This window comes from Schistocerca serialis, chromosome 2 (assembly GCF_023864345.2).
Source record: "Schistocerca serialis cubense isolate TAMUIC-IGC-003099 chromosome 2, iqSchSeri2.2, whole genome shotgun sequence".
Taxonomy (NCBI): Eukaryota; Metazoa; Arthropoda; class Insecta; order Orthoptera; family Acrididae; genus Schistocerca; species Schistocerca serialis.
In genome coordinates, this window is record NC_064639.1 from 977025392 (window position 1) to 977043230 (window position 17839).

The 17839-nt window shown below is 38.9% G+C and overlaps 1 protein-coding gene across 11 annotated transcripts in view; it reads right to left on the reverse strand.

Annotated features, from left to right (window-relative positions):
* LOC126458388 (protein bric-a-brac 2-like) overlaps positions 1-17839 on the reverse strand; it is a 419174-nt gene that overhangs the window by 232171 nt on the left and 169164 nt on the right. Inside the window, exon 6 of one of the 11 annotated variants that reach the window (XM_050095380.1) lies at positions 15394-15960. The exons of the other annotated variants lie outside the window; for them this stretch is intronic. Within the exon in view, the coding sequence (XP_049951337.1) occupies positions 15677-15960 (284 nt within the window). The 3' untranslated portion in view covers positions 15394-15676. Of the gene's footprint in view, positions 1-15393; positions 15961-17839 lie in introns of those variants that run through there. 11 annotated transcript variants of the gene reach the window in all.

Below are 17839 nucleotides of genomic sequence, written 5' to 3' on the forward strand. Positions count from 1 at the left end.
TATGACAGCAGGGCCTACACATTAGTGGGAAATGATAGGCTTCAGATTGGCAGGCCCGATCCATTAGAGATACCCACAGAAATGACCTGGGGTTTTGGTCCGTCATGGAAGTCCCCTCGTGTGGCTAGCTAAATCATGAGTCAGAGACAGCATGTTGATGAAATGAGACTGCGGTGATCAATCTATGCAACAGATAATTTGTGCAAATATTCTGAGAATCAATATTGATGAGAGTAGGTAGCAACTCTCCGTGGAGATGATTGCTGAGCCCCAGACAGGCACGTAGAAAAGACAATCACACTCTCACAACTAAATTTTCAGTCACAGCCTTTGCCAGAAAATAAGAGAACACATACTTTCACATAATCAGTCAGGCACAACTCATGCACACATGACCGCCAACTCTGGTCGCTGTGCGTACAGTCTTTGAGAATCAGATCCAAACATACAACTCTTCACGCCTCCCTGTTTCTCGTCGGAAGTTGCTAGGCAAATGGCAAGAAGTGGTGGCAGCCCTCACTGCAAATGGAGGGGAGTGGTAGGAAGGGGAGAAGCAGTAGGAATGAGGGATTAGGGAAGCAGCGCACATAATCAGCTGTGTCCAGCCAATGACGACGCATGACACCTCAGTAAACAAACCATTTCACCTACTGAGGCAAATGGAAAATTTTCAGTGTTTTTTTCCCCCTGACACGTTTGAAATTCCCTGATTTCCAGAATTTGTGGCAACCCTGCACCTGCACAGTTCACTCGGTGTTAAACAACTGAGCTCTTGCTGCTTCTTTACTACGGTAATGTAGGATCTTAAAGAACAAACAGCAGGTGCCGAGGCAAATATGCTATGTGGTCAAAAATTATTGCTTACAATATCTTTCATTAATGTCGTTCATTCACGTTATATTTTTGCAAAAATTCTTCATTTTTGATAAACCTACTTACAAAATTATAAAATCTGCTAAATTCAAATAGAAAAATCTCCAAAAAGGTAGTTTTGTGGGGGTTGGGAAGGACAGAGCTGTGCAGCTTTGGCTGTTCTGCTTGGCTGCAGGAACTCTTCAATGCAGGATTGTTCCCAAACCAATATGATTAAACTTTTTGTGTGGCAGACTACTGAGGCATGAGTGTACAATACAGAAATGATGGTTTATAGATACACAAAACATCTTAGGTGAAAAATGTGGGTAACTGTGGAAATAAAAGTTTAATGACATTGTTTCATTGTGAATAGAAACACAAAGAAGATACACATACAGCAATCAGTGTCAAGGCAGATGACACAGGTCATTGAAAAGAAGCAGGTCGAGCCAAGTCAAATCATCAAATTTTAAGGAAGACATGTTATAGTTATAGCTCAACCTAAATCCGTACAGCAAATTCCTTACACATCAATATCAATGTCAATCAGAATAGTGTCTGTCTTTAAAAATGGAAATCATATTGCTTCTCATGCTATCAGTAACATTTGCATGGCTGACCCCCCACCCACACACACACACCAAAAAAAAAAGTGAAGTGAGGTTGTACAATGGTTAAAGTGCTTACTCTTATTGAGGAGAAGTGGGTTCAAATTCTTATTCTGCCATTCAGATTTTGAAAAGAACAAAAGATGATTTCTTCGTTCATCCCTGTCCAATTCAACATAGAATGAGGACTGGGTTTTAACATCCCATTGACTGCGAGGTCATTACAGATTGAATACAAGCTCAAAATGGATCAGGATGAGGGTGGAAGCTGAGCATACTATAAAGCTAACGAATGAGAGCTGGGAGATACTTCCTTCACACAGTCTTAAATGCCATGAGCTACAGCAGTGGATATCTTGGTTGCTAAAAAAAATTCTGTTGATCTCAGTTCTGCAGTCTTTTTCCTGGTATTATTACTGCTTCTGGGGTCTGAAGAAAGAAAACTGGCATTCTACGTATCAGAGCGTGGAATGTCAGATCCCTTAATCGGGCAGGTAGGTTAGAAAATTTAAAAAGGGAAATGGATAGGTTAAAGTTAGATATAGTGAGAATTAGTGAAGTTCGGTGGCAGGATGAACAAGACTTTTGGTCAGGTGATTACAGGGTTATAAATACAAAATCAAATAGGGGTAATGCAGGAGTAGGTTTAATAATGAATAAAAAAATAGGAGTGCGGGTTAGCTACTACAAACAGCATAGTGAACGCATTATTGTGGCCAAGATAGACACAAAGCCCATGCCTACTACAGTAGTACAAGTTTATATGCCAACTAGCTCTGCAGATGATGAAGAAATTGATGAAATGTATGACGAGATAAAAGAAATTATTCAGGTAGTGAAGGGAGACGAAAATTTAATAGTCATGGGTGACTGGAATTCGTCAGTAGGAAAAGGGAGAGAGGGAAACATAGTAGGTGAATATGGATTGGGGGGAAGAAATGAAAGAGGAAGCCGCCATGTAGAATTTTGCACAGAGCATAACTTAATCATAGCTAACACTTGGTTCAGGAATCATGAAAGAAGGTTGTATACCTGGAAGAATCCTGGAGATACTAAAAGGTATCAGATAGATTATATAATGGTAAGACAGAGATTTAGGAAGCAGGTTTTAAATTGTAAGACATTTCCAAGGGCAGATGTGGATTCTGACCACAATCTATTGGTTATGAACTGCAGATTGAAACTGAAGAAACTGCAAAAAGATGGGAATTTAAGGAGATGGGACCTGGATAAACTGAAAGAACCAGAGGTTGTAGAGAGTTTCAGGGAGAGCATAAGGGAACAATTGACAGGAATGGGGGAAAGAAATACAGTAGAAGAAAAATGGGTAGCTCTGAGGGATGAAGTAGTGAAGGCAGCAGAGGATCAAGTAGGTAAAAAGACGAGGGCTAATAGAAATCCTTGGGTAACAGAAGAAATACTGAATTTAATTGATGAAAGGAGAAAATATAAAAATGCAGTAAATCAAGCAGGCAAAAAGGAATACAAACGTCTCAAAAATGAGATCGACAGGAAGTGCAAAATGGCTAAGCAGGGATGGCTAGAGGACAAATGTAAGGATGTAGAGGCTTGTCTCACTAGGGGTAAGATAGATACTGCCTACAGGAAAATTAAAGAGACCTTTGCAGAGAAGAGAACCACTTGTATGAATATCAAGAGCTCAGATGGCAACCAGATCTAAGCAAAGAAGGGAAGGCAGAAAGGTGGAAGGAGTATATAGAGGGTTTATACAAGGGCGATGTACTTGAGGACAATATTATGGAAATGGAAGAGGATGTAGATGAAGATGAAATGGGAGATAAGATACTGCGTGAAGAGTTTGACAGAGCACTGAAAGACCTGAGTCGAAACAAGGCCCCGGGAGTAGACAACATTCCATTAGAACTACTGATGGCCTTGTGAGAGCCAGTCAAGACAAAACTCTACCATCTGGTGAGCAAGATGTATGAGACAGGCGAAATACCCTCAGACTTCAAGAAGAATATAATAATTCCAATCCCAAAGAAAGCAGGTGTTGACAGATGTGAAAATTACCGAACTATCAGTTTAATAAGTCACAGGCGAATGGAAAAACTGGTAGAAGCCGACCTCGGGAAAGATCAGTTTGGATTCCGTAGAAATGTTGGAACACGTGAGGCAATACTAACATTACGACTTATCTTAGAAGAAAGATTAAGAAAAGGCAAACCTACATTTCTAGCATTTGTAGACTTAGAGAAAGCTTTTGACAACGTTAACTGGAATACTCTCTTTCAAATTCTGAAGGTGGCAGGGGTGAAATACAGGGAGCGAAAGGCTATTTACAATTTGTACAGAAACCAGATGGCAGTTATAAGAGTCGAGGGGCATGAAAGGGAAGCAGTGGTTGGGAAAGGAGTGAGACAGGGTTGTAGCCTCTGCCCGATGTTATTCAATCTGTATATTGAGCAAGCAGTAAAGGAAACAAAAGAAAAATTCGGAGTAGGTATTAAAATTCATGGAGAAGAAGTAAAAAATTTGCGGTTCGCCGATGACATTGTAATTCTGTCAGAGACAGCAAAGGACTTGGAAGAGCAGTTGAACGGAATGGACAGTGTCTTGAAAGGAGGATATAAGATGAACATCAACAAAAGCAAAACGACGATAATGGAATGTAGTCAAATTAAATCGGGTGATGCTGAGGGGATTAGATTAGGAAATGAGACACTTAAAGTAGTAAAGGAGTTTTGCTATTTAGGGAGTAAAATAACTGATGATGGTCAAAGTAGAGAGGATATAAAATGTAGACTGGCAATGGCAAGGAAATCATTTCTGAAGAAGAGAAATTTGTTAACATCGAGTATAGACTTAAGTGTCAGGAAGTCGTTTCTGAAAGTATTTGTATGGAGTGTAGCCATGTATGGAAGTGAAACATGGACGATAACCAGTTTGGACAGGAAGAGAATAGAAGCTTTCGAAATGTGGTGCTACAGAAGAATGCTGAAGATAAGGTGGGTAGATCACGTAACTAATGAGGAGGTATTGAATAGGATTGGGGAGAAGAGAAGTTTGTGGCACAACTTGACTAGAAGAAGGGATCGGTTGGTAGGACATGTTTTGACGCATCGAGGGATCGCAAATTTAGCATTGGAGGGCAGTGTGGAGGGTAAAAATCGTAGAGGGAGACCAAGAGATCAATACACTAAGCAGATTCAGAAGGATGTAGGTTGCAGTGGGTACTGGGAGATGAAGAAGCTTGCACAGGATAGAGTAGCATGGAGAGCTGCATCAAACCAGTCTCAGGACTGAAGACCACAACAACAACAACAACAACAGGGTCTGCATATGATTGGCTCTAGACCATCCTATCACATTCAACAGAAAGAGGAGACCCTTATGTGGCAAATTAAATAAAGAACTAAGAAAAGGCTTGGCAAATGTTTTGTCTCGAGTGCGGCACTATATGGGGCAGAAGCATGGACGCTGAGACGAGAGGATGAAAAAAGGTTAGAAGCATTTGAGATGCGGATGTGGAGGAGAATGGAGAGAATAAGCTGGATGGAAAGAGCGAGTAATGAAAGAGTATTGGAAAGGGTTGGTGAGAGAAGATGTCTGCTGAAGGTTGTAAGAGAAAGGAAAAAGAACTGGTTGGGACATTCATTGAGAAGGGAGTGCTTGCTTGCAGATGCTTTGGAAGGACTGATTTGTGGGTGAAGACTGAGAGGAAGAAGGAGATACAAGACGATAGACAACATAAAGAGAAGAGGAAATTATGCAGACCTGAAGAGGATGGCAGAAGACCGGACAGCCTGGAGAAATACCATGTGAAAACCTGCCTTTTGGCAGAACACTCATGATGATGATGATTATACCATCCTAGACATTGCAATTACTATTGTTTGTTACACTATACTAGCAAAGAACATTACAAAATACTGGAGTCTGAGGGAGCAAATTCCACAAAACTGACAGAGTATCATGTTAATAATAATGTTGATACTGTTTCAAACATGTTATGAGTTTCAGAAGGCTGCTCTCACACTATATCCCCTTGTAGGGTGTTACAAGATTCAGGATGTTGCAGTTCAGCATGAGTTCAAGTCACAAATATACATATTGGCAATTCAAAACATTCAAAGATTGGGTAACATCTTGAATTTTAGTTGACACTACTGCTGAACGATAATTATCTTATTGCAAAACTATGGTTACATCATTAAATGTTAAAAATAACGGTTTTGGGGACTACAGACAAATGATAAATCTACGATCTATAACACTGATTCTTCATAAAACAATGGCTACCTTATGCTTTGGATTGCTCATAGGAGCAAGTTGATGAGCATGAATTAGTGTCATCCATTAGACATGTCATCAATTACAACTAGAAATCACTATTTCTTTTTCTTCTTTTAATAAGTAAGCAAATCTGTTTGTACTCAAAGACAATTAACAATCTATCCAAACTGTTTGTGTGTATCTGTAGCACATTCAAAGAAAGAGGAGGAAGAAAGGAAAACAGAAAATTATTTGCACTGATGAAGAATAAAAGTTTGGTACTAAAACTATTATTATTGCCACTGTTTATAACAGAACTGATGTAGCAAGATGAAGACCACATGCTATTTGTAGATATTAACATAAGATTCATATCAACAATTTAGGAAAACACTAAAAGCATAAAATCATCATATTATTGCAGGAAACATTCCAAGTCCCACACAGAATTAAGTGCAGCAATGTACTGCCACCAGGTGACTTGTTAAATACAGAAAATGCTATATATGCTTTCAATGGTCAAATATTAAATGCTCTGAATATCCGAACATCATCCCATGGGATTTTTTGTGACCTTTCAGAGGCTGTTGACTGTGTGAATCATGAAATTCTTCTGGATAAGCTTAAGTATTGCGGTATGAGTGAGTCAGTGCACAAATGGTTTAATTCGTATTTAACTGGAAGAATGTAGAAGGTCAAAATGAACAGCATAGGTAGTCTGCAAAAATCAGCCAAGTCCTATAACCAAGGAGATATCAAGAACAGTGTCCCAAAGAGTACAGTCTTTGGTCCCTTATTGTTCTTAATACACATTAATGACTCGCCACTCTACGTTCATGAAGGTGCAAAGCTAGTTCCTTCTGCTGATGATACATGTATAATAACCACACTCAATAAACAAGAATTAGCTGAGGTAAGTGTAAATAGTGTTATTTTATAAATTTATTAACTGGTTCTCTGCAAATGGACTTTCACTAAATTTTGAGGAAACATAGTATATACAGTTCTGTACAGTAAACTGATTAATCTCCTCCTTAGCCCCACCATCCAGTAGCATCTCCCATCATGTGCTGCTGTTCGCAATGTGGCCTCAGCAACCAGAGACTGCAGTCATCTGAATGTGAGATGCGTTTGTGTGTTTATCTGTGTGTTCTATCTGCGATGAGGGCCTTGTTGGCTAAAAGTTCAATTTTCTGAGAGTCTTTTTGTTGTGCATCTCTGCTACATAGTGAGTAGCAACTATTCTTTTCATAATATATCACATGTATGGTGGCAGAGAAACAGTAAAAAGACTAGTAAGGATTACGCATATCTGCATAATAGTTGATTTTATAATTTTTTTCTCTATCTGACCACGATGCCACATATTCAAAACATCATCAGTTTGAAATATACTGTAAAGGAACTTCTCCAGACTAAAAATTACCAGCTTCTTTTATTGACCCAGTTAGGTGTACCCATTCTTAAAAAGATTTTTCTTGAGAAATTCCAGTCAACCTTCACTGACAACATCACACAAAATAAAGTTCTTCTAACAGCTACTAATATCATCCATAAAGAATACGAAAAACTGCAATACTCTATAACCAGGTAAAGTAACTGTCCCAACAGACAATATTCTGAAGTTTGCATATTCAGAATATCAATACAGGATGCAGAAATCTGCTCAGCTGCATACAAAAATTACTCCTCTTTCCAGCTCAGCTGAAAAGAGTATAATGGAGACAACTATGCACAACCCATATCATGGTGAGTAGTATGGTGAAGGAGGTAGGCTGCATTTGACTAGCGTAATGTTACCGACACGAAGAATAGAACTGATATTTTGTTTTCCTTACACTAATGATTACTACTAAAAAAAAGCTCATGAATGCTTAAGTGTTTTATGTAATGGAAGCTGAAAATGCTTTTATAAATTGTTATACATGTGTAATGTAATATATTTGCTATTATGTTAGTATCAGTTCACACAAAAATAAAAAATAAAAAATAGAACAGTCCAGAAATAAGGTCCACAGCATTTGACTGCAAGGAATGGTCACTGCTTATGTGTTACACTATTTTCACAATATTTCCTAATTTGCTCCCATTGAGGACTGTGGAGGCAGAAAACAAAGGAAATATCTTTAGGTACAATACAGACCCAAGGTGAAGCACATAACCCTTTACTTTATAAAAGATAAGAAATTAAAAGGCATAACAACAACTTTTCTAAGCATCTCTAGGCAGTGTTTGCTATTCTTCCCTACAGGACACAGCTGAGAAGTACAATTTAAACTGTTTTAATCTCACACAAGAGAATCTTTGTGATTTTTATAATTTTTTATACCTTGTCAGACTATAGAACCTAAACTGTAATTCTGAACATAGAGTAAATTGTTGGAGCATACTGCTTTGCTACTGTATACACTAGAATTAGGTAACCATACATTTGCTCTACATATCACATGTGATCGTAACCAAACTAGTCCAGTCTATGATTTTTTTATTCTTTGTATTAAGCCAGCTAAACAAAAAATAGTTTTAGTGAAATAAAAGGTGCCTTACTGTGTATTCACATTAAACTAAATCTTAAATGGCACGAAATTCATACCCTTTCACTCTCAACAGCAGTAAAACAGGATGGTATTAAATCCTCTATACTGATTAAATAAAAGTTCTAAGTACTATAAAGTTCTCAGGATGAACATCATGTATTAAATATGGACAGTTTGGCAACATACTGCGTAAATTTAGAAATACTTTCTCTTCTTAAAGAGTAAGTACCTTCCACACAGATATTAATAAAGCTGTTATACCAAAATATAATTTGAAGTTAAGCTTCTTGGTGACTAATAAAATAACTGATGATAGCATAAGTTGAATACACCAAATTTCAATTGGTATCTGACATTTCTATTCACGTGTGTGTATATTAAACTGGGGACCTAGAAACGATGGAGAGGCTTCGTCCCGCCATAGCACTCAGTGGTTCACAATACAACAGGCCACAGCAGTCCACCCACCCCACACCGCCGAACCCAGGGTTATTGTGCGGTTCGGACCCCAGTGGAGACAACAACAACACGCCCCCCCCCCCCCCCTCCCCCGGAACGTTTCATACCAGATGAGTACAGCCCCAGATATTTGCGTAATAGAATAATTATGGTGTATGTGTATGTGGAGACAGTGTTGGCATAGCAATTGCCAACATAGTTTAACTAAGGCAGAACACGGGGAACAAGTCCACATATGCCGAGATAGATGGAAAACTGCCTTAAAAACCATCCACAGGCTGACCGGCACACCGGACCTCGACACTAACCCACCGGGCGGATTTGTGCCGGGAACCGGCACCCCTTCCTGCTCGGGAATCAGTGCATTAGAACGTGCGGCTAGCCGGGCGGGCTTTCTAGTCATACTCAATACAATGAATATGCTGATTACAATCCTCAGCAGGTAACCTTGGATACATTCTAGAACTAATTTCAGATTTTTTGAAACCAGATTTTAAACTGTACGACATTTCCTTGGGAAGGTATAGTCTTGGACCATAATTTACTGGTTATGAATTGCAAACTGAAACTGGAAAACTAGCAAAAATGTAGAAAATTCAGGAGATGGGACTTGGATAAATTGAAGGAAACAGAGGATGTTAAGAGTTGCAGAGAGAGGATCAGAAAACACTAAACTGAAATGGAGGAAAGGAATGAAACAGAAAATAGATGGGTAGCTGTGAGATATGAAATAGGGATGACAGCAGAGGATCACATAGGTAAATAGACAAGGCCTAGTCAAATTCCCTGGATAAACAGGAGATACTTAAGTTGCTGACAAAACGAGAAAATACAAAAATGCAGCAAATAAAGCAGATGAGAGAAAATACAGACTTTCAAAAATGAGATTGACAGAAAGTCCAAAATGACTAAGCAGGAAAAGCTAAGACGACAAATGCCAAGCTGTAGAAGCATGCATAACCAGGGGAAACATAACACTGCCTACAAGATCTTGGAGAAAAGAGAAGGAACTGTATGAATATTATCAGTTCTAATGGCAAGCCATTATTAAGCAAAGGATGGAAAGTGTCTATGTAAAGAATACAAACTTGAGGACAATTATATAAAAGGAGAAGAGGATGTAGGTGAAAGTGAGAAGGGAGATATATACTGTGAGAGGAATTTAGACAGAACACTGAAAGGCTTACTGAAAACAAGGCCCCTGGAATAGATGACATCCCCGAGAATTACTGAGGTCCTTGGGAGAGTCAGCCATGACAGAAAATTATTCCAACTGGTGTGCAAAATATATGAGACAAGTGAAATACCCTGGGACTCCCGAAAGAATGTAGTAATTCCATTTCCAAACAAGGTAGGTGGTGGTATGTGTGATTAGTACTGAAATATCAGTTTAATAAATCATGATTGCAAAATATTGACATGAATTATTTACAGAAGATAGGAAAAACTGGTAGAAGCTGATCTCAGCGAAGATCAGTTTGAATTTCGGGAAATATAGGAACACTTATTCTAGAAGATAGGTTGTAGAAAGGCAAACTCAAATTTATAGGATTTGTGATTTAGAGAAAGCTTTTGGCAATGTCGACTGTGCTATACACTCTGAAATTCTGAAGATAGCAGGGATAAAATACAGGGAGTGAATGATTATTTACAACTTGTACAGAAATAGAGAGCAGTTATAACAGTCCAAGGACATGAAGAGAAGCCAGAGTTGAGAAGGGATTGAGACAGGAAGCAGCCTATCCCCAATGTTATTCAATCTGTACACTGAGCAAGCAGTAAAAGAAACCAAAGAGAAATCTGGAAATGGAATTAAAAGTTCAAGGAGAAGAAATAAAAAAAAATAAGGTTTACCAATGACAGTCTAATTCTGTTGAGAACTCCAAAAGATTTGGACGAACAGTTTAATGGAATAGATAGTGTCTTCAAAAGAGATTATAAGATGAACATCAACAAAAGTAAAGTAGGGTTATGGAGTATAATCAAATTAAAACAAGTGATGCTGAGGGATTTAGATTAGGAAACAAAAACAAAAGTCATGGATGAGTTTTGGTATTTGGGCAATAAAACAACTGATGATTCATCCTGAGGTTGAAGCTCATTGTTGTGTTCTTTTTGCTTAAAAATAAATTTATGTTTTGGATAGGGTTCCACCATAAGCAATAATTTTTCTCATTTTTATCTAGACATGTTTCACTCAAGTTTTTCTTAGAAACTGAAATTTCTGTCATACAGGCAGTAAAAAGCAATTTTTCTGTTGTCTGATTGAAAGAAAATTAAAAAACCCTCACTTATGATGTTATAACTTTGGGTTAACTTAAGGCAGAATTCGATTCAAAGATAAACAACTGATGACAATACAAATGCTGTAGCAAAGTTCTTGTAGAATATAAATACTTTAGGATTGAAGGAGACCACTCACAGAAAAGCAGAAGTGTTGAGTTTTCGATAGGCACACACAAAAGAAGGAAAACTTGCTAGCTTTGGAAGTTATTCCTTGATGATCTACAGTACACAGACACATATACACTCTCACAAAAATGCATACACGTGCCTATACGGTGCCAGCTGGACTGACAATGCCAAAGCTTCTTTGCAGCAGGTGGGCTGGTTGTGGTGGAGGTGGTGTCATATGGTGTGGGCAAAGGAAGAGGGAAGCAGAAGGCAAGGACAGGTTCCGGCGGGTGAGTGGCTAGTGGCTCGGAAGGAGGCCAAATTGCTGGCTAGCAACGTGGGAGGGAGGGGTGGCAGGTATAGTTGTAGCAGCCATTAGGAAGTGGCACATACTGAAGGTGACATGAGGACATGAATTGGGAGGGGTTATAGGATGGAGGAAGGGTAACTGTTGGGTGGAAGGTGTGGGGACAGCGGGTTACCTGAGATTGAGGCCAGGACGATTACACGATCGGAGGACGTGTTATGAGGATAACTCCCATCTGCATAGTTCAGAGAAGTTGGTGAGGGAGAGGAGGATCAAGAAGGCACAGGCTGTGAAGTAGCCACTGAAATTGAGTATGTTGTGCTCAGCTGTATATTGTGCTGTCAGGTGGTCAACTTTGTTCTTGACAACAGTTTGGTGGTGCCCATTCATCCTGGTGGACAGCTGGCTGGTAGTCATACCAACACAAAAGGCTGTGCAGTGTTTGCAGCACAGATGCTATATGACATTGCTGCTTTCACTTGTGATGCAGCCCCTGATGGAGTAGGGTAAGCCTGTGAAAAGACTAGAGCAGGAGGTCCTGGGTGAATTAACTGAGCTGTTCATGCACAGGGATACGATCTCTGTGGCAAGGGGCTGAGAGTGGGAGAGACACAGGGATGTTGTGTAGGTTGGGTGGACAATGGAGCAACACATTAGGAGGGGTGCAAAGGATCTTGGGTAAGATGTCCTTAATTTTAGAGCAGGGAAAGGGTAATCAAAGCCCTGGTGAAGGATATGGTTCAACTGTTTCACTCCAGGGTGATATTGAGGGTGACGAGGAGGATCGGGGGCACTGCTTTGTGGTTAGTTCTTGGGGGTTGTGGGAAGATTGGGGGTGTGTCAGAATATGGCGTGGGAAGTATGTTTGTGGACTTGTTTTGGGGGATACTGCCTGTCTATGAAGGCCTTTGGCAAACTGGGAAAGGGAGTTCTCATCACTATGGATACATCGTCCATGGGTGGCTAGGCTGTATGGGAGGGAGTTTTTGGTGTGAAAGGGATGGCAGCTGTTGAAATGCAAGTACTGTTGTAGGTTAGTGGATTTAATGTGAAAAGAGGTGGGATGGAGCCTTTAGCAAGGTGGAGGTCCATGATCAGGAAAGTGGCACATTTGGTAAATGAAGACCAGGTGAAACGAATGGGGGAAAAGGTGTTGAGGATGTGAAGGAATGTGGACAGGATGCCCTGGCCCTGAGTCCAGATCATGAAGATATCATCAATGAACTTGAAAAAGATTATGGGTTGGAAGTTTTGGAAAACTATGAAGGTTTCCTGTAGACTGCGAATGAACCTGTTGGCATAAGAGGGCACCATGTGCGTGCCCTTAGCTGTGCTGTGGATTTGTTTGTAAACCTTCCCTTCAAATGAAAAATTGTTGTGGGTCACGATATAATTGGTAATATGTATAAGGAATGAGTTGGTGGATCAGGAGTCTGAGGGACATCAGGAGAGGTCATGTTTGATAGTGGCAAGGCAATGAGCATGAGGGATATTGGTGTATAGTGAGGTGGCATCAACAGTGACAAGTAGGGATCTGGGAGGTAAAAGTGTGGGGATGGTGGAAAGTTAGTGAAGGAAGCAGACAGTATGTTTGTTGTGGGAGGCTAGGTTTTGGGCAACTGGTTGGAGGTGTTGGCCAACAAGAGCTGATGATGGACAATGTGGACAGGATATAAAATGCAGACTGGCAATAGCAAGTAAAACATTTCTGAAAAAGTTAAATCTATTAACATCAAATATAAACTTAAGCATCAGGAACATTTTTCTGAAGGTATTTGTATGCTGTGTAGCCTTGTAAGAAGTAAAACATGAACCACAATCAATTCAGATAAGAAGAGAATAGAAGTTATTGAAATATGCAGCTACAGAAGACTTCTGAAGATTAGATGAGTACACCAAATAGCAGATGAAAAGGTACTGAATCAAATTGGTTAAAAAAGAAATTTGTCGCGAACTTTACTCGAGAGAAAATATATAAAGGGAAAGACTGAGAGGATTTATAATGGAAGGAAGTGTGGGGGTAAAAGTTGTAGGAGACCAAGGATATAAATTGCAATAGTTATACATATATGAAGGGGCTTGCACAGAACAGACTACCAAAGAGAGCTGCATCAAACCATTCCTTCGACAGAAGACCACAATAATGACAAAACTGCATCACATCACAAAATTAAGCGCCACATCCATGATTGACAGTACGTTAACAATATTACAATACTTGAGGCAGAAAACTGAATCAAGATTAAGAGAAGCAAAAATGAAGAGGCAGACTTCAGGCTTCTCGTTTTTAAAATGTCAAAGATGTGCTTCTCTATCAGCCACGATATAGTTGCTCCTGTTCCAGCAATTGACAAGTTGATCCATGTATTCTGTTTAAGCAATATTAGCAAAAAATAAAATTTTGTGTCCACAAGAAGTATAAAGAAAGCTCAGCTTAGTTTCTTTGCCAGCTTCAACTTTAGTTTATTATCCGTCTACATATGCTCCAATCAAAATTACTTTGTGATTGACGTTTCAGGGAGTCGAGTAAAAGGAGTCAGCTGCCATCCAATTGCATGAGGGCAGCTAAGAAAGTAACCATCATTCTAGCATGGTAATAGTAATTGTGCGTGGAGTGCTGCCTTTGTCACATCTGTATGTTGTCTGATTCAGTATGTGTCCAGCTGTGAAAGTATGAACCTCGTCTTTTTCATGAATTCACTTGTTATAACCTCAAAACACATGAGCTGTAATAAAAAAAATCCCATGAAAGTTGATGTGCAAGCAGTAATGAGAGTTCTTTTGACAAAAAATGTTTCAGGAGCAGACTTTAAATCAATAATTCTGTATTGAGTATTGTGTAAGATCCAAACGTTGCGAGTGAAAGTGTTGTGTGGCAATAGGTCTCATTTTTTAATAATGGTTGAGCAAACACTCATAATGAAGGCAGGAACGATAGGCCTTCTGATTTTGAAGCAATTCAAACGGAACAATTTTGGTCGTGGCCCATACAGCCCAGACTTGACACCAAACATTTTTCAACTCTTCACTCACATGAAGAAGTGCCTTACTTGGCAGCAAATCAATGATGATGATGAACATCAAAATGCCTTGAAAGATTGGCTATGCACAAAGGCGGCAGAACTTTATGAAGAAGGAATTCGTAAATTACGGTATGACAAAATGCTTAAATTTAAATGGTGACTATGTTGAAAAATAGCAAAGAACTGGTTTCAAGATTTACATAAGAATCTTTTTCTATGAAGTTTCTGTATGTACAGCCAAAAGGAGGTTACTTTCCAAATGGTCCTCATAGTTCTTTCTCGAGTGCCATATGCCTACTGCATTGCCTGTTTTTCAGATTACATGCAGAGCCTTGTGAAACATTGTTGGCTGCATACCACCAATACTGTCCTCTATCACTGCATATGTCAATCACAATGTGCTTTTATTCAGAATATAACCAACAATTTTCCATCCATTACATAATTATTTTTTGCCCACCAATCTAACCTCCATGGACAACAAAAAAACTGTCATAAGACAGAGGGCACCAAATCCACATAACGTGCACATACTGTTTGTTACTTTCTGCACAGTGTACAGCAGTGACTTGCTCTACCCTAATGTTCAAATAAGAAAAGCAATGAATTGGTATATTCAAATAAAATATTAGAAATATTCAACCATGAAACTGGGTGTCACTAAAGCATTGATTATCTTATATTTACGAGTACAAATATTAGCTGTCTATCACATGTTTTTGTAGCAATAGAAACATTCCAACGGAGGTATTCATATAATTGAGGGAATACTTACCACACAGGCAATTTACGTAAATAATTATGAAAAAATCTGCTGAGTTTCATCTTTATCAGGAATGAAGTGTTGAAGCAAGTCATAGGCACACTAGATGTGTATTGGATCTTATCATTGGTGTTTCAAACGGAAGCACATTGTTTCTTAAACATTTCACACAATAACAATAAAACTGTCTTGCCAAAGTTCTTTCTATGATTATAATTTTTTTACATGTAGCTACAAGTGCAAATGAAATGTTAATAATTAACACACCAGTAAATATTTTCTGGAACATGTTTGCAGTTCTTTGATGTACAAATATTTCCACCAACTGACTATTGTAAACACAATGACTGAGACATGTGTAACAGTTCTCCAAGTCCTTTACATGTTAACTGAGTCACATTTTGGATAATTCATACACTTCTAAGTTTCTTCATGCAAAGATACTCCACTTCAAATGTTTCAATTCAGCTTCCATCATGAAAAAATTGCATGTTTCAGTCACTGTTAGATCTTTCTGACCAGCCTGTTGGAAAAGTACTATGTGCCTTGGCAAGATGTATCTTCAAAGTGTGTATACGACCGAACACTCTGCCACAGATGAAGCATTTTGTTTGCCCCCTGTGGGTGCTCATGTGATGGTACAGGGATCCTGGGTTTTTGAATGTCTTCTTGCAGCATGGACACTCAACAAATGGTGGTCTCTTGACTGACATGGGACTGCGGATGAGGAACCCACGCTCCCAGTAGGTTGGATAAAGCGTCTCTGCTGTTGCACCAGCTAGACCAAAATACTCCACATTACTACAGCACACATAAACATCTGCTAAGGATCACATGCAGCCCAAAATATTGGCCGGAAAGAAAGTCGCAAGTCAATTAGAATCTGATTTTACTCAAATGTAATGTTTTGTGAGGTTACAAGTAATGGTTAGGTAAACTTGTTACTATTATACATTTGTTCAGAAACTTTCTACATCTGATAATGAATTGTCACCTGTGTACATCATGTAAGACACCTAAGGATTTGGCATTAAATACAACTTCCATTTCTACACTTAAGCCATTTTTTCACAAATCTCAAAGAAAGTAAACCAAACGATAGGTTATACTCTGCCACAGAACCATTACACTACAAAAAATGGAATGTATATAATCATGTATCAAGGGGTGCAATGCAACTGTACTATAGAATGAAAAAGAAGGGCAGCATAAAGCCACATCTAACAAAAATGTGTCACTGTCACCAAGAGATTGGTGATGAAGAGGGACCAATAACTGAATAAGTTAAGACACATTTGCACAACACAAATTGCACTCCTACACTGAAACATTGCAATACTTTCTTTCCGACCAGACTAAGCAAATATTCAAGAAATGATTTTTACCACCCAATTTTCTTTACATTCTGTACATCGACTGCTCATCTTCTGCATTATATCACCCCTGAAGAAAACTGCAGACCTCCTAAAGAAAATCATTATGTTCATTCACCAACTGGGATAAGCACCTGCTAGATAGTGAAATGTTGTATTTACTTGGCTCCTAGATGGCATGAATGCATCAAATAAGTCTGAATTTTAAAAACCCCGGCAAATCCCCAGGATGCTACTTAGGAGATTGTGCAATCATTTACGCAAAATTCCACTCTCATTTCTGTTTTACATCTGAATTATGAAGACACAAGAGCCAAAACAGGTTCTGACACCTTACCTCACCCACAATGTAACATTATTACACAAGCACAGAAGGAAAGCAACATCAAGTTATGACACTGATGATGATAGTATAGAGGGTGATCAACAGGACATGTATCAGTGCCCAAAATATCAAATGATTCTTACTTGAAATGATGGAAGAGGAGGACTAGTGCCCTATTCCAATGAAAAAGATTTCATTTCTCAGTATTAGTGTCAGTAATGATACTGGATCCGTCAACTAAAATGCAAGTCAGGTATTATAATAATAATCATAGTAATAATAATTCTGCATGTTTCAATTGCCTGGTCACTGAATTCACTTCAGCAACCTGCTAGTCCCTAACCTACCTCAAGTATCTACCAGGGAAAGGGATCTACAGTTTAACATGGAATCCAAACCACATGTCAGTACTGGCAAATATTCACATCATTGAGATGTGAATTCTAAGCTAAAGGTACCCTGGCAGGAGGGGTTTTTTTTTTTTTTTTTTTCTTTTTTTTTGGGGGGGGGGGGGGGGAGAAGAAGAAAAGAATGGTTTGATCACAATTTGATACCATGACCTTCCAGATTCCAGGCTCACAATTTACCAGAAGACAAACAGGCCCAAGTCATGCATATAGACACTTGAATAGACATATGTGTTTAATGAGAAGAGCGCAGAGCAGATGCAAGCTGTGACATGAAAGTCTTCAGTGTTTATTCATCTGCATTGTTGCTGAACTGTTTGAATTTCTTATTTCTGCAGGTACATCTAAATACTAAGGCATTTCACAGTTTCATTTTCTATTTTAATCTTTACAGTATGTAGATTAAAAAGTGGTCGTTTCATTTCTGAAGGCTGCATCTGAAAATCTTCGAAGTGTTAAAAAAAAGTGTCTTCTAAATGTACTCTGAAACACAAATGATACCGTTTACAGTATTTTGTGTACGTTTCCCACAAATAATAACAGTTCCAAGGG